This window comes from Caretta caretta, chromosome 2 (assembly GCF_965140235.1).
Source record: "Caretta caretta isolate rCarCar2 chromosome 2, rCarCar1.hap1, whole genome shotgun sequence".
NCBI lineage: Eukaryota > Metazoa > Chordata > Testudines > Cheloniidae > Caretta > Caretta caretta.
In genome coordinates, this window is record NC_134207.1 from 72,503,715 (window position 1) to 72,528,742 (window position 25,028).

A 25,028-nucleotide genomic window follows, 5' to 3' on the forward strand; every position below is an offset into this window, starting at 1 on the left:
ATGCGTCCGATGAAGTGAGCTGTACGTCACGAAAGCTAATGCTCAAATGAATTTGTTAGTCTCTAAGGTGCCACAAGTCCTCCTTTTCTTTTTGCGGATACAGACTAACATGGCTGCTACTCTGAAACCTATAGGTACAAGTGATCCCTTTTACCTTTCTAAACCCAGACTCCCTACGGCCCTCCTACTCTAACTACATCAGGTGCCCCGAGTGCTCTAAATGAGCATGGTGCTGGCTTTCAATGGGCTCATTTTATAGCTGCTCACAGCACCCTGTCATGAACGGCTTGTATTATTAAGTAAACTGCTCTCACTGAACTCAGTGTTATACATCTCCTTGATTTGAATGGTGCAGGATCAGACCCTGTGATTCTATGAATTGGATTTCGAGATTTTTTGGCAATCCTGTGGTATAGTTAATAGCTATTGAATATGCAGAGAATCCCTGTACCACATCTGGCAGAGTGTGCCTGCATGCACAAAGCCACAGAGAAGCACCACCCTCCTTCAATATTTGCATGCCTTTAACTCTTATCAAAATCTATGGGAATTTCTCTTATGAAAAAAAAAACCCTGAAAAACTGGGCAAAAATATATATACATGTACTTAATAAAGTAATTCAAAACCACACCACCATGATGATCAGCCATCAACAGTAATGAAACGATATATGATCATGTAGGACAGTGGGTATGATGATCTGAGTGTTGGATGACTACTTCCATCAAAAAGAAAAGGAGGACTTGTGGCACCTTAGAGACTAACAAATTTATTTGAGCATAAGCTCTCGTGAGCTACAGCTCCTTTTCTTTTTGCAGATACAGACTAACACGGCTGCTACTCTGAATACTTCATCAAGTTACCTCTTCCAGTTGATAGTATTAGGTTTTCAGAAATAGTTTATTATCCCAAAATGGTTAGATAGGCTGATGGTCTCTCAGACTTGCTTAGAACAATACAACATGCACTGAACAACTGAACACAAAAAAATAATTTAAAAAGTATTTATTTTCTATTTTTTCTGGTATGTTCCTTTACAAAAAGAAAACAAACAACAAAAACCCAAAACAAAACAGAGATAAAATTTTATTAGTGGTACATTAATGATCTTAAACAACTATGTGACTTATGTTTGTCACACATACATAATCACAAACAGCCACAAAAACATAATTAAAATGAAATAAATAATTTGAATGGTTTCATCTTCATTTTTAAATCTTTAATATTTAGAAATATATAGCAATTTCTGTTACATTTGTTCAGTCATTTCTTTCCATAAGAAATTAAAACTCATGAGATATACTGCAAATGTGCGAAGGGATAAGAATAATTCAAAAATAGCATTTTTGGAGGTGTGGGAAAATGAGATTGCTAATGAAAATCAATTTATTTATTCCATATCCAGATTGTGCACCTTTTTCAACAATAGTCATTTCTTGAACTAATATACATATTATTACTTTAAATGTATATTCTTAGCACGTGAAGTGTTTAAAAGATAATATTTTATGCCTTCATGCTTGCTTTGGTAAGTTGTGCCCAATGGATATATTTTTTCTTAATATATATTACACTGGCTGGGATTTTTATTTGGAAGGTGTTGAAGCTGGAGGTCATACATATTTCTCAGAAGTGACAACTGATTATATTATCTGAAGGAGAATGGTTAGATTATACCTTGGCCCAGTCTATTTTTATCTAGATTATGATATAGGGAAGTTCTGTAATAATATACAGAATCCAAATAGAAAATATTTTTATTCCCTTGAGTAAAAGGTGATAACTAACATGAGTTGAGTGGTTGCTAGCATTTGCCACCAATTACAGCACTATAATGCAGATAGCACAGTATTTTCCAGTGCTCTCAACAGAAGACAACTGCCACATCTCAGATACCACTGCTAGAAAATGGTGACTTTTTAACGGAAACTTGTACACAACATTTAGTTGAAATTATAGGCCTTGATTCAGAAATGCACTGAATAGCATGCTTAAGACCATTCCTAATCAGGAAAGCACTTATGCACATACTTAGCTTTAATCACTTTGATCTTAAAGTTAATCACAGGCGTAAGCACCCTCCCAGAACAGGGATGCTTTTCTAAATCAGGACCATACTCCTTATTAAGGACACATACTGTCCCCTCCTCCACAGGTACAGTGAGTTCTATGTGTAGCTGAAGCAGTATAGCTCTTCCGCATGACAGGGATAGGAGCTCAGAAGGCTGCACAGGGGCTCTGCAGGCATGCAGTGCTTCTGGGTGGGGTATGTTTATAGCAGGGCAATGGCTGGGTAGAGCAGCATTACTCACTGCTCCTCAGGTTTTGCACCTTGTGTAAAGGGAAAGGGGCCCATATTAGGCTCAAACATTGGCTGTATTGGGATTCCACCATCACTCTGCAACTCGAAGCCAGTGAAATGTACAATATAATGTACCGTGATCACTATTAATTCATCAGCATTTGCCAAATGATTCCATGGAGTCAGCACACACTTGCCCGAATTAATTCATATTTTTAAACACAGGAAAAGTTATGGTATCGTAGATACCACTGTATGTAAGTGTTGGATGCTGCCTTTATAATGGCATCCACTGTACATTCGCATGATCTTATGCCTCTTTGTCAGTTTATTGGACACAAGATACATCTTAAGGCATTGAAGGAATTAACATCATTTGTTTAAAACAATATGCTGTGGATGGCCAGGGTATGTCGACAGTGCAATTAGGTGGTGTGAAGGCAGCATGTATAGACATACCCGAGCCAGCTTTGCTCTAGCTACACAGGAGGTAGTATAACTGCATGGTGGTACCTGCTTGAGTACATTCCCAGGGTTCTGGGTGGGTGGGGGTAGGCCATGCAGCCTCCCATGGTGCTTTGGCTTCACTGCTATTGTTATTCAAGCTAGCTTTGATCCAGCTAGATCTAGCTAGATCAAAGCCAGCTCGGGTATGGCTACTCATGCCGCCATTATACCATCTGATTGCAAGGCAGACATACCCTTAGTTAAGGGAGCTGACACTTTTGTTCCAATCACAGTGAAGCCAAAGGGATTTTGACATTTACTTCACTGGGAGCAGAATCAGGCATTAAGACCCCAATCCTGCAAAGGCTTACTCATATGTTTAACTTTATGCACTGTGAGAAGTCCTACTGAAGTCAAGTTAAGCATGTGTAAGTCAGGGCCTAATTTGGTGAGAAAGTGTTTTGGTGTCTAACTCTAAATGCTATAGATACAGTATATTATAATTTTAAGGAATGAGGCTCACCGTATTCCTAAGAATTCTGGTTTGAGTAGTCCAAACTGAAAGCTAGGGGCTGGGTTTTCAAAGTGCTGAGCGCCCATAGTTGGGGCCCTATTTTCAAAAGATCTCAGTCAGCTGAGTACTAAATTCTTTCAAAAATCTGGTCCTAGATTTGTAAATAGATTTAGGAAAGTGAAACATATAATTTCTTCACTGGTCAAATACAGAACATTGTATCATCACAATCTACAATACTTTTATAACAGAATTACATCTATATTATACCCAGGAAACATACCAGCCTATAGTTAACTCTGTGAAGTTCAGGTCAATCTAAAATTTTCCATCATGACTCAAATCAAGTATTTTAACCTACAATTAACAGTTGTATATCTTATAAGATAGACAAGGTACATTTTGTGTAAAGAAATATTTTGATCAAACTAATTCCAGGCTCAATGCCAGAGATAGTACAACACACATATTATTCCAAGAGTTTGTTTTTTTGTTTGTTTTGGTAACAGAAAGGTTGGTATCAATTGTAACACAGCCTTTTCCCAGAAAATGATAGTTTCATTACTTGTATACAGTTTTTATAGTTGCTTGGATGCACAGAATTATAAACTTTTTAATATATCCAATTGTTTGACTGTAATATTTCCTGTGTTAATACTACTATACATACATTTTGGGGTTGAACACATGTCCATGAAGTGATTAAAATGGGAGACTCATAAATGTATCCAAGAGAAGTTAATGGCCCTTAAACATTTTTATAACGCATTTCACATTTCTCATGACTTTTATAGGCTGTGTAATATATACTTTGAAATTTGCCTCCCTTGGTCCCAATGTTGACTTTCCAATTACCAGTTACCCCTCTCTAGGATGAACAACCTGGCAGGCATATCCATCGCTGAATAAATTGGGAAAAGATTTATTTCTGTGACACTAGTATGCAATGGTGGGGTAATACATGCCAGTCCCAGGACACAAGAAAGACAAGGATATCTCTGTCATTGGACCAACTTCTCTCAATAAAGGATATTACCCCATTCACCTTGTGTCATTAGTATGCAAGCATTCTTGTATTTGTATACCAAGACAGAAATGCAGTCAGTGCTAATGTTATGACTTCAGCTTTTTGAAATAAAAAATACTGATGAATCCCATAAGTCCATTTAGATCTTCCAAACCAAGGAAAAATTCTGCTTTCCAATTTTCACTGCAGCATCTGTTAAATATTCTATACTTGTTACATGTGCAAAACTCCCTCTGGTGATAATGGCAGTTCTATATACAGATTATGTAACAAATCTCCAGTGTAGCTTGGAAGGGGGGATTTTGCCTCAAACATTTCACTGATCCTCTTCAGCACTATGTAGAATGTGTTTGATTTCAAATCACATTCTGTCATATGAAACTCTTCAAATCTTAGTGCTTTCACATGGAATGCTATCAGTTATGTTTCATATATGGTACTATATTCAGAGTTTTATATGAATTTAAAGAAAACCTCGTAAATTGAGTTGGGCCAAAGTCTGCTCTCAATTCCAGTAGTAGAATCCTGTGTATAATGTGTACTGGTGTAAACTGAGGACAGACTTTAGCTCTATATATGTTTATTGATTTTTAGTTCTGGTACCACCAGCAATCTATTTATCTAGGTATTTATTTACACCACCACTGCAATAGCTGAGAGCCATAATAATGATTTTTAAAAGGGGGGGCAGTAAAACTATTCTTAAAACAAAACTTGTCTCCTGTTTTTAAAATTTTCATTGTTGCATTATAATGTTTCCACTTGATGCTTTCTTGACAGGAAAAGAAGCCCAATTACTATGCTTAACCCCTGAGATGGTGACAGTTTCAGATTCAAAACGTCTGGAGTTCATGTTATCTAAGGGCCAAATCCTGGGTCCCACTGAAGTTCATAAGAATTGTTCATAGGTTTCAACAAGGACAGAATTTGTTCTTCAATATATTGAGAATATATACACACACAATAGTTATTAAAAAATCATTGTTTGCCAACAAGTAGCTGAGATACCACAGTATGGTAGTTAGTATGAGAAATAACCATGCTAACTAGGTAAAATGTGCTGGCAGTTTTTTTAATGGGGCAATCAATGTAACTGTACTTAATGTTCTGTGAGACAGGCCCTACTGTGAGTATAATGGGCAGACTTTCAAAAAGGTGGGCTCCCTCTTATGTGGGTAAAGCCAAGTGTTGGTGATAAAAATTACACACACATAGAGAAACAAGCAATCAGTATGTCCCAAAAATTCATTTTGAATTGTGCCCCTTCTGAAAAAAAAAAGTTCCTCTAAATGTATGTATGAAGATAAAATAATATACATTACCTGGAACACTGATGGATTTAACCTGTCTGGCACATAAGGCAGAGCTTTAAAAAGTGTGTCCATAACTCTCACCTGATATGTACATTTCTAGCTGATAGAACGCATGGAGGAGTTAGACTGATCCTGCAATTTATGACACATAGATGGATCCCAGCATATGTGCAAGGGTCTGCCCATACATTCTAAATGGAAGGACTGGGACCTAAATGTAGAATTGTTACTTTATATTCATACTAAAGTATTCAAGTTTTTTGTTTTTAAACGGCTGAATCCTTTTCCAAACTTGGGAACTATTCTTTTCCTCCCCCTAACTGCCACCCCAACATAGTCCAGAAATAACAAGAAACAACAGAATAATGATTAGTATTTAAAACATTGTACATAAGCTACAGCTGCAGCAGGCTATATATATATATTTATTTTTGCAATAAAATTTGTGTGTGTTACTGTAGGTGTATAAATATTTGATTCTTTTGCGTTATGGGGTCATGTTTTTTAAAAAAAGACCCTCAATTTACTAGGTTTCAGCTACATCACACTCGTATTCCCAACATTTGATCATGTTCAGAGATATATCTGCTAGTTCAAAATTAAAGTCATTTCCAAAAAATGGGTATTCAAGTAATGTATCTTTGGATGCATGGAGAGTAGTTCCAAATTTACTCTTTGAGTTTTACATTCATCATGAAGTGAGGCTCTTCGAATAATATATACAATATGTAGTCCTGGATTACGTCATATTTTAAATATAGAAAGCTATTGTGTATTATGTCAATTATTCTAGCTTTGCAGTTTATTTAATTTGTTCCTATCTTAAACTAAATAAATACATAAATAAAAAGGAATAATGCCATTTAATTGATAAGAATTCAAGGCGTGGAATCATATTTCTAGTGTTAGTGCTAGTGCCTGTTTTATTAAGAGCCTGAGTGGAACAGAGTTCTTGCCTCCTTGCTTATGATATGAAATCAACATTACATACTGAAACAATCCTCTAGATGTATGTCTGAAACAAAATTCAATACTTAGGTTTTGTGTACAAATACCGTTAGCTGACAAGACCTCCTTCCCTTTAAAACAGGAGAATGAACAAAGCAACTGTTGTACCAGATCTGTCTCTAACTTACACTTAATTTATAATTGAAATCAAAATCATATCCCACCTATTTTGACTTGAAGAGGGTCCTGTGTCTGTAAAAGTTTCTCCATTATATTTGTCTTTATGTGCTAGACCAATATGGCTATAACTTTATCATTACTATTAGAACAGAATGACAACAAAATAAACAACAATAGCAGGTTTCCAAATAGGAAAACAGTATGAATTTACAAGAGTGTTTAAAGTGCTTTCTTCTTTGCGGAGATACTTACACAAATGCCCTTCCATGCTTATCTCCTTGTTGTCACAAACAATATGCCTCTTGCTTGCTGTTATGTCATTTATACTATTATGATATTGCCCTACGTTCATATTCAGAGCTATGTATGTTGTCATATAAAAACATCTGAAAACAAGTAAATGACAATTCTAGTTGTGTATTATTACAGACAGCTGAAAATTTTATTAAATACTTAAGTGCTTCACTGTATCATTTTTCCCCTTTTGCCTCAAGTGTTGCTTAAAGCACTATGTAAGTACAAACAGATCATACTAAAAGCATATCCATCCTATTCCAGGGTTTCAGCAAGGATTATTTACTGGAGTTGCAGAACAGAGATGAATGTATGATCCCATGTGACCATTTTTCTGCTGAAACTGAGGCATGGCTTGCCTTTTGGATTGGTTTCCATGTTCGCAGTTCCCCAAAGGTCTAAATTTGATTAATATTTATACATTGTTATGTTCTGTTGGTAAGTGGCAGTGCCGAAATGCAAGATGTCAAGTAGTATACTTTAATTTGCCAGTACCAGAAGTCGTGGCAACAGCAGATGTGGCAGCTTGACTGCCTACATACAATGGGTCCAAACAAGCCACTTTGGCAGCGAAGAATGAGTGGATGCAGTGAAGGACTGCAAACAGATTGGAAAATTCCAACTCCTGAAAGTGAAAGCAAAGAGATTAAATATAAGAAACAAAACAATACATCACAAAGGCACCCCCGTTACTGAGCTTACATAAGTGGTCTTAATTGTATGACAGAAGGTTACTAACATGGCTGGCTTTCTTTTTCATGGTGGGAAGTTGAACACTGAACTTGCTCCATGCATAAAGAATTGTGCATTGTGGCAAATATGGTTGAATTTCTGAGTTGAATACATTCAAAATTCCCACTGAAATGTAAAAGTCCATCTAGTTCAGTGTAAATTAAAGGAGAAAAAGAGAACACTTTGATGGCTTCTTCTTTTTTCCACATTGCCAAGCAATATATAGGGTCCGTTTACAGACTGTTTATTTGATCACTCTGGACGGTATTTCTAGGGTATAGAATAGAATAGATTTTTTTTAAGAATGCTGAGAATATTGTAGAGTCAACAAAAATTGCCAGATCCCCCCAAAGTGACTGTATCTCTCATATTTTTAAGACTGTAATTTTCTCCTGTCCATGATGTTGAGGGATAGATAACTTATCTAGATAATTTTGCCTTGTGTAATTCAATGAAACATTTACAACCTTGTGCCAAATGCTGAAACAGCCTAAAAGTAGAAACCCCGGCTCGGGGGATTGTGCAGTGATGTAATAAATGGGTGGGTCTTCATTAATCTCTGTTAAAATCTGAGCAGATAAAATCTGGCCATGCTCAGAAGTGAATTTTTAATTGCTCCAGAGTTCTTTCTCAACTCCCCAAATCACTAATTCTCAACTAAAATGACTATGTTTATGCCAAGTTTCACACATCTGCCATCTGTGCTTTATTTTTTAAAAAAAATCTGTTTAGAGTGTTTTTTGTTTTTAAACATTGGGAGAAGTGAATTGTCACTACTCTGCCAGGGATTTTACTCCAATTTTCCAACAAAAAATTATTTTCAGATGGAAACCAAGAATGGAAATTCAGAAAGCTTTGAGCATGAGAAAACAAGGTGTTGTCATAGAAGCTGCTTTGCAACATGAACCAACACTCACTATAATAAAGTAGTGTTCAATTTCCTTTTCTACCCCTACTTCAGCAAGTACAATTAAATTATACCTAAAACTCAAGAGCAGAAACCAATACTACACTGGAACACTGAAATATTTATTATATTGATACGAGGTATTATGAGTACAAAGCATATAGTTTTCCCTGGTTTTTTTCTCAACAGACTAAGATTTAATTTAATTTAATATGTAATTATTATTATAGTCTGAGAATTATAGTCTGAGAATTATTATATTATAGTCTGAGAATTTTTCAAGTCAATTCAGTAATCTTACTAGTTGAATGTTCCTATATGCTTCATAATTATCATTACTGGACATTACATTTTCAGTGCATTAGCATAAATATTATCAGTTAGCACATGTTTTTCGGTAATTGTAACCCTGAAAAGATTCATTGTTCATGGGCCTCAAACAGGTACCTGTGAGGTTCATTAAGACCTTGTAAAGATTCTGCTGTTATTATTATTCATAAATATTACATTAAAAGAAAGTTATTTAGGTTACAAAGTAAAGCACTTAAAAGTTAGGAAATGCCAGATTTATGGTTGTTTGTGTAACCTTAATTCTATCCCCTTGTATATCCACCCTGTACACTAAATTAGGCAGGGATTCTGTGGAAAAAATAGTATGTGATCATGTAATAAAGGAATGTATCATAATGCATATGAGAGGTTTAACTAAAGATTCCAACCAACGTTCAGGAAGTCCCAGTTCTTTCTGTTTTCACATCATTTGCCAGCAAATCAGAGTTTCCAAACTCCATGCAGCAAATGAGAGCAGTCAAACAACCTTGTTAAATTTTCTGATATATAATAACTTAAGAAAATGTGAAGACAACAATGCTTTAAAGCAGCGTCATATGAGTTGTGGAATATCCCTCCCCCCCAAAATAGTTAATGATCGAGGTGTGGACAGACTCAGTTCTTCTCGAGAAACTCAGCTTTTCTTTCATCTCTATTCTTTAAAAACAAAATCTTGAATTGCTATGGTTGTGAAGAAAGCCTTCTAAATATTATCTGAGATCAACAGGTGCAAAGATGTCTACTTGAGTTTGCAAAGAGCCTGAAGCTATAGCTTTGAGGTATAAACTGCATCATTCATATCAATGGGTACTAACTCAGATATAAAGAACAATAGTTTAAAAGGTAAACATTGTTAACTGTTTCACTGATCATCAAAGCATGTAAGAAAGGAGAGAAAGTATCATGTTATGATGGTCTACAACAGCATTTTCCAAAGTGCTAAGCAGGAATGAATAGACAGGATCAGGGTGCAAAAGACATATAAGTTATGTTGATGCCACAGAACTAAACGATTTGTGTCAAAGTTCTTGTATATTTGTAATAATAATAATAATAATTAACGGCAGTGAGACAGCCTTGGATTCAATCATTTGCTTAGAGGAAAGGGGGACAACTGATAATCTTGGTTTGTGCATCATTAAAAACTGATTCAGATTTATGTGCAGGCATTTTAAAAAGCATTAATTGAATTTAAGTGCTGTTGAGAATTATACTACATTACACTGTAATTTTGCTCATGGATGGATAGCAGGAAGGATGTCATGGGGCACACAAAGAGCTTACCTGAATTCATGTATCCCAAAATAAATAGAAGACCCAGAGGGATTTCTGTCAGCAGATCACCACCCAGGGATCAACAGAAGATGGTCCCTGATCACCAATCAGGGAGAAAATGATTTTTATCAGGGCCAATCTTACTTATAGTCTTTCCTGCCACCATCAACAACATGAATGATACTTTTCACCTGCATAAACACTGTCAATGTGCAATAAAAATTAGTTTGAACACACAAACTTTTTCATTATTTGTGAACTAGGGAAAACACTGATTTATTCTTGGTTTTGCCAGTTCTACTTCTAAATTGTACTGTTCGCGTCTTTCCCAAACTGTTAACTCTAAGGGCATGTCTACACTTGCCATTTAAAGCGAAAAAAGTCCCTTTTTTGTGCAAAAGCCATGGGAGCATCTACCCTTGCCAATGACTTTTTGCAGTGAAACTCAGAAATTTCACCGCAAAAAGAAAACCACCTCCACGAAAGGCGTACAGCTCTTACAGGTGATGCTTTTGTGGTGATGTGCAAGTGAAGACACGTTCTTCCTGTTTAAACAGACTTTTTGCCTCTGGAGGCTATCCCATGGTGCCTAGGTGACCACTCTGGCCAGAAGCTCTGTTGCCAGGTAAACAGACATCCACCCATCCCCCTGTAAAACCCTGGGAACTTTGAAACTCCCCTTCCTGTTTTCTCGACAAGTGCTCACTTATCTGGCCAGGTGACAATGCCTGTTCCAGGGAGCAAAAGATCCTCTGCTTGGAGCAGTGCTGAGCTACTGGAGCTTGTCAGTGTTTGGGGAGAGGAGGTTGGGCAGGGACCCAGGATGCCCCATGATCACACACACCCCTTCCCCCTACCCGTCAAACTGGAGAGAGCTGCACTGGGGGATAGCTGCCCTAGAGTGCTCCTCTCCTCGGTGAAAGTGCTGCTAACGTAAACACTCTCTGACGCCTGAGGAATTCAGCGAGCACACAAACTAGTGCTTTACTTTCACTAGTTCCCTCTCACCTGTGAAACTTACAGCGCAAAAACTCTGCAAGTGTAGACATACCCTAAGAATCAGTGACTAATTGCCAGGTAAGTGCATTTGCAACTTTACTTGAAAGATCACTAGATACTTATATTGATCACATAGACTAACCCTGATGAGTATTGCCCTAAGAATGCCCAATAGGATATAATAATTACTATCCCTTTAAATAAAATGTAACTAGATCTGAGTTACTCTATTGACTAATTTTAATCTGTTACTAATTCACAGATCACAACATATGAAACCTAATAGCAGTTACCTTGCATTACTGTGGAGAGGAAGGCAGAATTACTGGGCAGAATACAATAAAACACTAACACTTGCTTTCAAAAAAACCTAAATATGTGGAAAGGCTAGGACTTGAGGCTTGTTCTTACTTAAAAAGATATTTTGTGGTAATCCAGGAAAAGCTTTTTAGATTATAAAAGGGATTGGTAAAAGTGACAGGTAATTTTTTCCCAATGAGGAAGCGTTCACCCAATAGTAAAAGGGGGACTAAAATGAGAAAACTACAGAACCTGGGCTGAACTGTTGAACAAGAATAATGTGGAAAAATCTGCAGGGAAGGCAACTAAAGCACAGTTCAAGAGCCACCTACTGGTACTCTGGTTTCTGGGGAGGGAGAGAATTAGGGAGTATAGTAAAGAACTGGAAGGTGATGTTGAAAGCAATGAAAAATGTTCAATTATAGAGGGGACCAGATGGATTTTTCTCATTTCTTACACTTCTTTTCATGTAAGGCGCTGCTGTGATTTTAGAAATACACCTCAGAACAAGTTACAATACAGAATCCTGCATAATGCACTCAAAAGATATAAGTGGTTCTACAATGGTTGATAGTAATCTATTAAAACATTTATATATTTAATAAAAATCGAGTTAGAAAACACAACATATATGTAAATAGATAATCTAATTAGAAATGTTTTGTGAATAAAGTATGTATAGCTCAGTCACCAAAAGCATAAGAATGCTAATTTTTTTTAAAAGATCCAAGTATCTTTAATAATGTACCATTTTATGCTTTCAGAAGCAAGTCCCCTATACATAGCTTTGAGGTATAAACTGCACCATTCATATCAATGAGTACTAACTCAGATATAAAGAACAATAGTTTAGAAGGTAAACATTGTTAATGGTTTCACTGCTTATCACAACATATAAGAAAGGAGAGAAAGTATCGTGTTATGACGATCTACCACAGCATTTGTAGAGACACAAAGAGAAAATAAATGGATGAAGACCTAAAGGGTTTTCAAAACAACAGAAGTGACTTAGGAACACAACTCCCATTGACTTTCTATGGGACTTGTGCCCATAAGTCAATTAAGGGCCAATGAAAACTCCACATCTAAACCACTGAAGGAAAAAGAAAAATGTATATGATGAACATATCAACATGCAGCTACCTGGCAGTGATTTCCTAGTTAGGGTTGCATTCTAAAATGTGCTTAAAAGGGGACAAAAATCTTGTGTTTCTTTAAAAGGAGGTCGCCACTTGGTGTGAAATGTCATACGGGGTTAGTTTTTATGTCCTACGTAGTGTTTGTTTGGTTTCTCTTAATAACATATGAATAAGAAGTCTTTGAATTTGGACTCTGGATGAATTTGTTGCTTGACAGTTTTACTTTTCATTGGTAACTAAAAGCTCTTTAAAAGTTTGTCTATCTACACAAAACTTGGTAAAGATGTGGATTTTGAACAGATCTAGTACAATGGGTAGTTTTTGTTTGTTTAAAGGTTAGGGTCATCTTTATCTATTGTTCACATTATAATTGAAGATTTATGCATTATGCACACAAACCTGATTGATCGGTGCTGAAGGCACACAAATGTGACTAGTGAGAGGCACAGATTCATGCAAGCTTCACTGATGGAAACAGGAACACATAAAAGCTTCTCCATCAGGAGCTACATTTTTCTGACTGATCCTATCCTATAAGAGAGAAGGGTTGATATGCAACTGCTGCCAGATAAAAGTCACCCAACAGTACTTGTCCATCCACAATTACACACCTTACTGTTACCACAACTACTGCTCAACACAGACTGAGCACCTCAACCTTAACTTTGCCCTCCTATGGATGCCAGCCTTCTGTCTATCCCTCTACTAAATGACCTTCTCCCAACACAACCAAATACTACACCAAACATCCATCAGTTCTATGGAAGGGGAAAATCTAATTTGGTAACAAGGTGTGTGCAAAAGAGTGAAAGCAGAGCAGAAATTAAGTTTGTTGTGCAAGTTCTGTGTACAGTAATTGGGATAACTCTCAGAGTAAATATACACTGACAGGACCAAGTAAAAGAGAAGACAACACGTCTCAAGTGTGTAAATGTATATTTGTGGACTCAAGCATCTGAGTATGAATGACATGGGCAATAAACATCTTCTCTTCTTTCAAACACAGAGAAAGAGGACTTGTGTAGGTTGATTTGTTGTTTTCTAAAATCTGATTTCAGTCTCTATAAAAACTGGCATTATATAAAGAGAATGACACCACAGATTTAAAAATATGGTCCACGTGATGAGGTTAACAGTGCTGGTCATATAATGTATACAGCTACTTTAGTACTTTGAGCTAGGAATCTAGCCATCAGAATTTGAGTTATTAGGCTGTACAAATCCCAAGTCTATACAATTACAACCCATTTAGAATTGGTTGTTCCTCACCTGAAGATTGCTTTGAAAATCACAGAAAAATTCAAGGCTGTCATTCAGTGAGAGTTATAATTTGGAGGACACAGAAGATGGTTGAGATAGGGGAAAGAAAAGCAGAGATAGGGTATGAAGAAAAGGTGAGTGCATCACAAAAATATCTGAAATACTATATACAAGCAAAGTATTCACACTTGAACAGCAGCACCTCATTTCACCTGTTTTATTTTAGGTTATTTTTGGTAGATGACTTAAAGAACACTTTAAATGAATCTCTATTTCTCCCATTGGAACTGTTCCACTCTGTATAAAATACTTCAAGAAACATCAGAACAGGGACTTGAACTTGAGTCTCCTGTGTCCCAGGGGAGTGCCATTACCACCCATAGAGTCTCTCTTAATCCTTCTGGCCCAATGATTATTCAATTATTTTATGAAAAATGAAATATACTCAAAAGGAGACATGAGAGAGTATAGCCTCTGGTGGTGGTTAGAGCACCTATGTGGGAGTGGGGAGATGTGGATTCGAATTCCTGCTCCAGATTGGAAATTCAAATCTGGGTCTTCCACATCCCAGCTGAGTGCCCTAACTGGACTAAAAGTTATTGGGTCGGACCACCTCTTTACTCCAGCGTGATTTTTTTTCCCCAGGACCAAACTGAATAAACTATTGATCTGAAAAATTCACCAAGCTCTTGTCTCTAACTTGTGTCAGCAGATAATAGCTCTAAGATTTTGTTTTGATGGCTTGGATCACCTGAGCTCACTGCACATTGGCTATCTGCCTGAAGCCGTGATACATAATATCCCATCTCCCAACCTCTACAATGAGCACCTCCTATACTGGAAGGACAAGAAGAATAGATTCCAGCTGAAGATACTGCCATGCTAGCAAGATTCTCTGACGATATCTTGGAGCAGCTTGAAATCACCCTCTATGGCATGCTCCAGGACCTCTGGTTAGTGAAAATTTTGATAATACATTGTGATCAGAAGTGGGTTGAGCTGGATATCATTCAAAAGCCCTTTTCTCCCACAAACACAATGGTACCAAACATGGCAAACTAGAACAATTATGCACATATATATTCAAGAAAATGTTTTTTATGCTTTATTTTAATACAGGAATGTCAAACGTGCAGCCCTTGCGAAGTTAAATTGTGGCCCTTGCCTGATACTACTTGTGGCACCTTAGAGACTAACCAATTTATTTGAGCATAAGCTTTCGTGAGCTACAGCTCACTTCATCAGATGCATACTGTGGAAAGTGTAGAAGATCTTTTATACACACAAAGCATGAAAAAATGGGTGTTTACCACTACAAAAGGTTTTCTCTCCCCCCACCCCACTCTCCTGCTGGTAATAGCTTATCTAAAGTGGTCACTCTCCTTACAATGTGTATGATAATCAAGTTGGGCCATTTCCAGCACAAATCCAGGTTTTCTCCACCCCTCCCACCCCCCCCCCCCACACAAACCCACTCTCCTGTTGGTAATAGCTTATCTAAAGTGATCACTCTCCTTATAATGTGTATGATAATCAAGGTGGGCCATTTCCAGCACAAATCCAGGGTTTAACAAGAACGTCTGAAGGGGGGGGATAGGAAAAAACAAGGGGAAATAGGTTACCTTGCATAATGACTTAGCCACTCCCAGTCTCTATTCAAGCCTAAGTTAATTGTATCCAATTTGCAAATGAATTCCAATTCAACAGTCTCTCGCTGGAGTCTGGTTTTGAAGTTTTTTTGTTGTAATATCGCAACTTTCATGTCTGTAATCACGTGACCAGAGAGATTGAAGTGTTCGCCGACTGGTTTATGAATGTTATAATTCTTGACATCTGATCTGTGTCCATTTATTCTATTATGTAGAGACTGTCCAGTTTGACCAATGTACATGGCAGAGGGGCATTGCTGGCACATGATGGCATATATCACATTGGTGAATGTGCAGGTGAACGAGCCTCTGATAGTGTGGCTGATGTTATTAGGCCCTGTGATGGTGTCCCCTGAATAGATATGTGGGCACAGGACAGGCCTAACAAAGAAAATAAGAGAATGCCACTAACCGTCACCTTCAGCCCCCAACTAAAACCCCTCCAACGCATTATTAAGGATCTACAACCTATCCTGAAGGATGACCCAACACTCTCACAAATCTTGGGAGACAGGCCTGTCCTTGCCTACAGACGGCCCCCCGCAACCTGAAGCAAATACTCACCAGCAACCACATACCACACAACAGAACCACTAACCCAGGAACCTATCCTTGCAACAAAGCCCGTTGCCAACTGTGGGAGGGAGGGCCTGTGAACAGTTCTCAAGGGGAGGGTGGGGAAAGGGCCCTAAGCCAGGGCTTGTTTATGTAGCTGGGAAAGGGAGGAAGGGGACGATAACATTCCTTTTACCTTCTTTTACACAAAGAGCATTTTACACAAGAGCAGTGGGGGAGGTTTAGGTTGGATATTAGGAAAAACTTTTTCACTAGGAGGGTGGTGAAACACTGGAATGCGTTACCTAGGGAGGTGGTAGAATCTCCTTCCTTAGAAGTTTTTAAGGTCAGGCTTGACAAAGCCCTGGCTGGGATGATTTAATTGGGGATTGGTCCTGCTTTGAGCAGGGGGTTGGACTAGATGACCTCCTGAGGTCCCTTCCAACCCTGATATTCTATGATTCTATGATTCCTGAAGTCTCCTTTTCAGCTGCATCCTTATCCATCTTTATAAGCAACAGAGAAGGGAAGAATCTGACAACTTATATTTTAGACAAGGAAACACCGAAGAATTTGTAAATTATGTATTAGACAAAGTAATACTAAAGAATCTGTAACTTATGTATTAGACACAAAAATATTGCCTACATATGCCTTTGTCCCCAATAGCATGTCAGCACATTAGCAGCTTATTGTTGTACTTAACCCTAACATATCCCAACACTACCGAGTTATCAATTAGTGCTCAGAACATGCTGCCTGATTAATTTTTTCATGTTGCAGGTTACTATAAATGGAAGGAGTACTTTAAGTTGATTTGCCATCATTGGCAAAAAGGAAGTGGTTCAGTAGTACTGGTTATCAGCTTTGTTTATGATGCCAATAGTGTTGTAGTGAGGCACTTGTTAACATGTCAGCATACAGCAAAAAATTACTGGAATCTATCTGCAATCAGTAAGCACATAGTTACATAACATACATTACATAACATAATACATTACAATCCCAAAGTAATTTAGAACAAAATCCTTGGTTTTACTTTGAATTTGATGATTTTTTAGGCATCAATGGGGAGACGAACAGCACTGACTAGTAGCCAAATTTTTGGAGAATACCACGGTGGAGGATCTGGTTAAATACTATGCTCAATGGCACCTTACATGCTATAAGAAGTGCACCCATAAACTCATCTGGCAAGGTTGGAGAGGAATTATGTCAAGCACCAGTAAAAAGTTGAAGATTCCAGGACAAGTGTCAGCTGTGGGCATGTTTCACCTTATACTAGGTCCCATGGCATGTGTTTCAAGAGGAATACCTGCTTCTTCCGCCAGAAGCGCAATGGCATCAATTAAGCACAGTTTCAAGACAGGTGAGAAACTGTAGGAAGCAGTCGCTCTTAATGAGAATGTTGCAAGAAATGTAAAATTAAGTGGGTGTATTGACCCAAAAGATGCCCACACATACGACACTGCATATCACATCAAGTGCTATATCAAGACTGTGTTAAATGCCTTGCATGAAAAGGTAAAAGGAACAGAAACGAATACTGATTTTACTACTGCAAACTGTGTGACTCAGCTGGAGTCACAGCACTAATGGATGGGAAAGCAGTGGCATTGGTTGATATAGAGGCTAAGTACAGAGAAATAGCTTCTTTGAATGGAATTGAAGAGGAACAAAATGTGAGGGATCATGGACCTCAAACCCAGGCCGGGCTCAGACCACAGCTGCCTTCGAGCAGTTCACCTGAACTAGTGCAATAGGGGGCCAGTGAAGCTCTAGCTTGCAAAGGCTCCCTGGCCCCAAAGCTCCTGACTGGCGGGGAAAGTCCAGCTCCACCAATTCGCTGGGATACTCTACTTAAACCAGAAAGAGGCTCAGGAAGTTGCCCAGGCAATGAATCCTGGGCTGGCTGTTACTACAGACCCTGCCTGACTCCTGAGCCATGCCTGTTCTTGGTTCCTGTCCTCCTTATTCCAGACCCCAATCTGTTCCTTGTTTCTACTTTCCTGCCTCAGTCCAAGCCTCTGCTCCTATGCTGTACCACTGACTCTGGCTTTGACCTTCAGCTTGGCACTTGACTCTGACCCCAGCCCTAACCCTGACTCTGGTTCCAGGCACCTGACTCTAACTATTAGGCATGACTGCCCATGCTCTGGTCGCTACAGAAAGGCTCTTAAAGCACTTATTGAAGATGAACTGTGGGATAGAGACATACTTTTTAGCAATCCTATTTGCAGAAATCAATCATAGCACATATCCTTAAAAACTGAAAAAGATATGTCACCATCAAAAGCAGAACATGCTGATGTCAACAGTAGTATGAAGACTGTTTGCAGCTGTTACATTTTTATGGAAAAGCATTTTGTCCTGCAGTATATGAGCGTTTCAGGGTTCCATAGCTAATGAAAAACCTGAGAAGGACCTGTACTTCTTCTCTAAGTGGTGTACTGGTGATTGCAGTGACCTCAGCACAGGCAAGTATGATGGAAAGGAAGGGGAGCACAAAAAGGATCCCATGTTATCACAAAGCCTCGTATATGAGTGCTTGAGTGAAAGGCAGGTTTCCGACACATACACAACAAATGTGCACTGTATGTGGAATTTCTTTCTCTCTAAGTGGCTGTTAGCTTAACAATTCATTCCAAAACCTGAAGCAAATTCCTCATGCAGCTGATGCACAGCATTGGCTTCTCCATTGACTATGATGACAAAGTACTCTGCCTAGAGACTGAAATTACAAAAAAGGTTCTTCACTACGTGGCACTGCATGAAGGGTTGTACATTCCCCCAGACCTTGTCAATGGTATACCTTGTCATTTTGTGCTGCTGCTAACTTAGATATTGTAGAAGATACAGCAGATGGCAAAGGTACCCTTCATGCTACTGTTATGGTCAGCTATCAGGAGCATCCTAAAGGGGACCAGTCCGATCCTCAAGTGCTGTCTGGACCAGCAAGAAACTATTCCTTGAAGAAGCTTCCTGACTTCAAGACTCACTTACTTTCCCACAAAGGTCTGAAAATTCTGAAGCCAAGAAATCCAGTTTTCAATGAAGCAGCAGTCAAATAGACTATAGTAGATCTTTCTACATTCACTAGCCTTGACCTCAGCTGGTTATTGTGCAAAAGTGTGATATAGACCAGCTGCAAGAAAGGCCTTGAGCATGGCTTCAGCTGAAGAGAGGCATGACATATCTGAAAATGATGTGGACACCCAGGACATAGAATAACCATTTCAGGAGATCTGTCGGGACTGCTAATTGGGATTTGAACCTCACAGCACTGGAAGGTTTTAAGAAATACTTTTTTGCTTTAGATGTAACCAGCTATTCTGCAATGATTGCCTGGTAATTCACTGGCATAAGAGGTGTAGAAAAGTCTGTAGAAAGGAAATATTGGAGGAATTTCAGAAAGGATATTGGGTTGTTAAAAGGTTACCAGTTCCATTCTGTGCACTTGGTTTTGACAAAGTCCTAGAACCTAAAAAAAGATAAATGAAAATTGCTGGGGTTTTGGTGGGCACAACACAATATCCAAATCCTCTCTCTCCGTTTTTTCTTACAACCCCAGAACTCAAATATTTTAAAGCAAACAATTGTTTGTTTCTTAAACAATTTTCATATGATAGTTCCACGTTTGTCATGTTTGGTACCATTGTGTTCATGGAGAAAGAGCTTTTGAATGATACCCAACTTGATCCATTTCTGACAAAATAGTATTATCAAAATTTCTGCCAACCGGAGGACCTGGGGGGAGCAGTGAGTCCCCATTGCCATGCCACAGAGGGTGACACCACTGGAATTATTATTTGTAGATTTTTGCAAATCAAATGACACCTCTCTTTTCTTTCTATCTATAACTTGCTCATGGAATTAGATTTTACTACATTATGCTCTCAGTATTACTAATATTACTTGCCCCTACCATCTGAGCAGCTGTGTTCCCCATTCCAGACTTATAGTTTTGTTGCCAGAGTCAGGATGGTCCCCCAGTTCTTCCCTTCCTATTGACTTCCCATCCCCCTGAAGATTTGTCTATAAATGGGCCTTCCATTGTTTTGGTTCCATAATGCTAAATTTACATTGGAGACAGGTAGATAGCTACCTTCACTCCTGTCTGGGAGAAAACCTGTTTCTCTCTTTGTTTGGTCACAGACTTTAAAGCATAATATCAATGACTAGGCATGATTCCTCATATAGTGATATTACATAATATTTCACAATGATATTAATCACCAGTGCATCACCAACGTTCATAAAATACCTTATTTGAGACACTTTTATAACACAGTAATATCATATACAACCAGTTACTTATTCTTCAATTGCTTATTCTTTGGTGTTCAGGCTCCCTATTCTCTCCCAAGGTATCTGGACCCTAATTATCACAGTCCCTTCTTTCTAGGGCCACCTTTATGAGGACTTATAAGGAGTCCAAACAAAAATAACAGTAGCAAAACAAAGATAGCACGACAACGAAGAGTCTCATCATACAGACCTATGGGCATAGCTGCAGCTGGACCCCTCCCTGCTACCTCCTAGACAGCCCTTTATGTTTCCACTGGTCCCGCTAATAGATCAGAAGTAATTGGCTGCATAGGCGCTGACTCTGTGGGTACTCCAAGGCTGGAGCACTCACAGGGAAAAATTGGTGGGTGCTCTGCACCCACCAGCAGCTCCCGCCCCAGCTCGCCTCTGCCTCTGCCTCTGCCTCCGCTCCGTCTCTGCCTCTGCCTCCTCCCCTGAGCTTGCTGCGTCTCCACTTTTCCCCCTGGCTTCCAGTGCTTGCGCCGCGAGACAGCTGTTTCACATGGCAAACGCTCGGAGGGAGGGGGGAGGAAGGGGAACACGGCGCGCTCGGGGAAGAAGCGGGGCCGGGGCGGGGATTTGAGGAAGGGGTACAATAGGGGCAGGGAGGGATGGAGTTGGGGCGGGGACTTTGGGGAAGGTGTTCGAATGGGGGCAGGGCAGGGGCGAGAGAGGGCAGGGGTGGAGTCGGGGCAGGGCTGGGGGGAGGCTCAGCACCCACAGGTGCCAGGAAAAGTTGGCACCTATGATTGGCTGGGGCATTAAACCATTAGGTTCAGGCCTAGGTAGTGGCCTTTTCCCTGTCACAGAGTTTTATAATAGGGATGTTGAAAAAGAGGGCCAAACTCGTCACTGGCAAGTTTGGATGCAACTCTTTCCACCATGTACACCATTAGTAATTTGGGCCATTGAGGTGTTCTTACTTGCACATCTACAATATTGGTGTTAAAACAAAACAAAGGTAAAATAAAATTTCCTACAAGTTATATTACTCAGTCTCTGTTTTACAAATTATGCAGAAGAAGTGGTATTAATTGTAGATTATCTCCTCTGCTAACTATACTCACAAGTATAATATAATTGTAAAAATCTAGGCTTGGATAATAGTGGCAACAAAGGCAAATGACAGAATACACACAGAAACCCCAAGATAGTCTATAGTATAGTATAGTATAGCTTTTTTTTATCCCCACCAGTATGGCAGGCATTTCAATGGGTATATTCCCCATCTGAATGTTGAATGATGTGAAGTTTTGTACTAACATTATAAATTTGTGCTTTTACTTTACAGTGCACAAATGTAAGGTACATATTATTTACTCAGTATGTGTTAAAAGTAAACCTCTGAATCATATAGGTCCAAAATCTATTCTAATTTACAAACTGTGCAATCCCATTTAATTCTATCAGGGCACACAGAGTGGTAGTTTATGAAATCTTTATGTTTCTTTGCTTACTAACCTCAAATGGAAATGATGTGTGGTGAGGAAAGAATCTCATAATGTCAGTGTCTCAGTTTGGAGGGCAAATGGTACTGTGTTTTTTGGACATACCTCGAATAAAACGGAGTCTCATATTATTTTAAATACTTTGTTTTTGTCAGAAAACAATATCAGAATTGTCTCCATTGTATTAGTTCATCATTTCTTTACAGAACTGAATTAAACTGAGAAATGCAGTGCCTTTTGAGGTTACTGCAGCCCGGCGACTGCATTAACAGCCAGGAAGCTCTTGCAATGGAGAAAAGGGACACTAAGGAGCCACCCAGGCATGCACACCCACAAATTTGTAATTTAGAGGGAGGAGTAAGCTCTGCCCTTGTTTCTCTTCCTCGTTTCATCTCCTGATTCTCAGGGAATGGAGAAAGTAAAGAGAATCCTGTGCTTCAAAATTTCTCAAGCTGACAGCTCTATTTTGTAGCTCTTATTCAGGAAAATCCTGTTTGGCTGCTTGGATCTGTGCAGTCTCTCCAGCTGAGTGACAGCTGGGAAATAGCCACTAGGAATCAGAGCCCCTGGAGGGTATCTGTGATTAATGTTGCCCTTGAGTGATTTTCTCATCAGGAGAAACTTAGGCTTTGCCTTGCAGCCCATCAAGGGCAGGTGGTTTCTTCTAGGCAAGGCTCCATAAACACTCCAGTATTTGCCCTATTAATGGATTGATTAGTCAGAGTAAAATTGCTAAGGACTATCAAGAAACAAACTATCAAGAAACAACTAACAAACTGGCCAAGAAAAAGCTACAGTACAGAGACACTAAATAAAAGTAAGCCATATTTGCATATTTGTGCAGAGTAATGTAAATGTTAAAATGTACGTTAAATGATTTTTCCAGGTGAAAAGAAATACCCCTGCTGAAGCTGTAACTAAATCTATAGCACACGGTGATGTGCATGACGTCAGAGCATGCTATTTTGCATTTTGTTAAGTCAGGCATGAAATACACTATAAAAAACACAGTCTAGCAGCATTATAAAAATATTAGGTATCAGTGTCACTGAAGGGCTTTCCATTATCATGCGGGAATATAAACTCCGGGATGATTCAGTTAAAAAAAAAAAGGCTAACTTTGATGAATGGGTGCTGTTCTACATCTTCTGGCAGCAAATTGTTTTTGTAGCTTTTTCTAACACTAAAAGTGATAGTGCTACATAGTCCACCAAAATATTGGAGAATTGCTGGACACATCAGGCTATACTGCAAAAATGTAAAGTGCAAGGTTATTTATTCTTTAATATAAACTTCATGCTATGATCTGTGTTATGCTTTGATCATTAGGAGAAAATAAATACAATAAAACTAGCAGACATTTTCTTCCATTTTGCTGCATTGAGAATGTGCAGACATGATAAAGTGAAAACATTATGAAGCAACAAGGGATTTAATAACATATAATGATGATGATGATGATAAATTATGGCTGGATTCTGTCACCCTCATTCAAATGAGTAACATCTTACACTGTGAGAAGTCCCACTGATTTCAGTGGAACTTATTGCAGAGAAACGCACCGTTCAGTGTAAACTCCACTTGGAGTTTCCCAGCTCCTGGAACTATGGACTGAACCTCTAGGTTTCACAATAACACAATAATGGCTACCAGAGCTCTCTAATATCCCAGTATGCTTAGAGTCAGGGGTTAGGGAAGAATGGACTAGAAACTCCTGCTGAAGCCAATAGCAAGACTTCTGCATTGCACAATATGGACAAGCAGTTTGCTGGGCCAATGATGAGCCGGAGTGGCTCAGAACCTCAGTGGGAGGGGACAGCCTGACTAGTTTTTTGCTTCATCTTTGTGTTTGGGAGCTGAGTGAGGCAGAACAGCCCAGGGAGTCTCTGATTAACTGCCTTTCCCCACAAAGGGAGTCTTTGAACTGCTGAGCATGGGTCAGGCAGTTCCAGCCCTTCAGAGACCAGCATCCAGAGTGGCAGAGATCCAACCCACCACTGGCTACCAAGAGCCAGCTGAGACCTTCACAGACACCAGAACAGGGAGACAGGAGAGGACCTTTTGTGTCCTGTGCACAGTGATGAGCTGTCTCGGGTGGAGGCACCACACACACTAAAAAAGCCAGGACTCACTTGAGGACAAGGAAGAAAACACTCCAAGTAGCAAGCAGCAGGGAGAATGTTTGAGCCACAAACATTGGCTTGAGTCACTTGGAGGAGAAGCTATATCAATATGTGTAAGAATGGCAGAATCTAGCTTTTGGGAATACTTAGCACTCATGTAGCATTTTTGTGAGGCCATCACAAAGGTAGGTAAGCATTATGGGCCAGTTTTTAAAGGTATTTAGGCACCACTGATTTCAGGGGGATTTAGTTGCCTTTAAAAAGCTGGCCCTATGATCTTAATGTAGGCATACAGAAATATTCAGTGCCCAACTGTGGTATTCCTTCAAAATGCACATTTTGTAATAAATATTTTGTTAAATTTTATCCATAACATGGTTATTTTTAGTTCATCTGAAAGCAAGAACCATCTTTGCATTCCTAGAAATTCCTGAAGAAATACTGCATCATTAATTTAAGTAGTTATAAAAGAAGAGCCTATGGTACTAGAACAGCAGTAAGAGACAGATAAGAACAAAAAGTGAGTGGTTAATTTTGCACTGTAGCTACTTAGAAGTATGATAAAAGTTCCTAATTATTTGCTGAAAGGAAAAATACCATATGGCATTGGGTTGGTGGGCTGTGCTTTCCTATTAGCTAAGAGAACAAATTCTACCTATTACTACATTATTTGAAGGAAATAATAATTAGGAAAATGTCTCCCTTTAAAATACATTAAAACCCTAATGTACTCAGGGACGAATTCTGACACCCTTCACTGTTGATGATTTCACTGGGAGCTTTCACGGACCAACTGAGGACAAGATTTGGTATTGAACAGATAGGTGTAACTCATAGTATCAATAATCATGTAATATACACATTACTAAAAGAAAGAAAAGTGTAGGGAAAAAGATTAGATTTTTACTGTGACTACTGTACCTCAAGGATTTTTTCTTGAATTTCACAACTAACCCAAACAGTGTCTTTTTCCT

At 38.8% G+C, this 25,028-nt stretch overlaps 1 protein-coding gene across 12 annotated transcripts in view; it reads right to left on the reverse strand.

Moving 5' to 3' along the window:
• Positions 1–1,066: 1,066 nt before the first annotated feature.
• The window catches only part of SNTG1 (syntrophin gamma 1), a 525,384-nt gene continuing 501,422 nt past the window's right edge, over positions 1,067–25,028 (reverse strand). For 11 of the 12 annotated variants that reach the window (XM_075125232.1, XM_075125233.1, XM_075125239.1 and 8 more), the window contains one exon: positions 1,067–7,654. In XM_075125232.1, the coding sequence (XP_074981333.1) occupies positions 7,496–7,654 (159 nt within the window). In that variant the 3' untranslated portion in view covers positions 1,067–7,495. Of the gene's footprint in view, positions 7,655–10,282; positions 10,370–25,028 lie in introns of all 12 variants that reach the window. The other variant, XM_075125236.1, reaches the window with a different exon arrangement.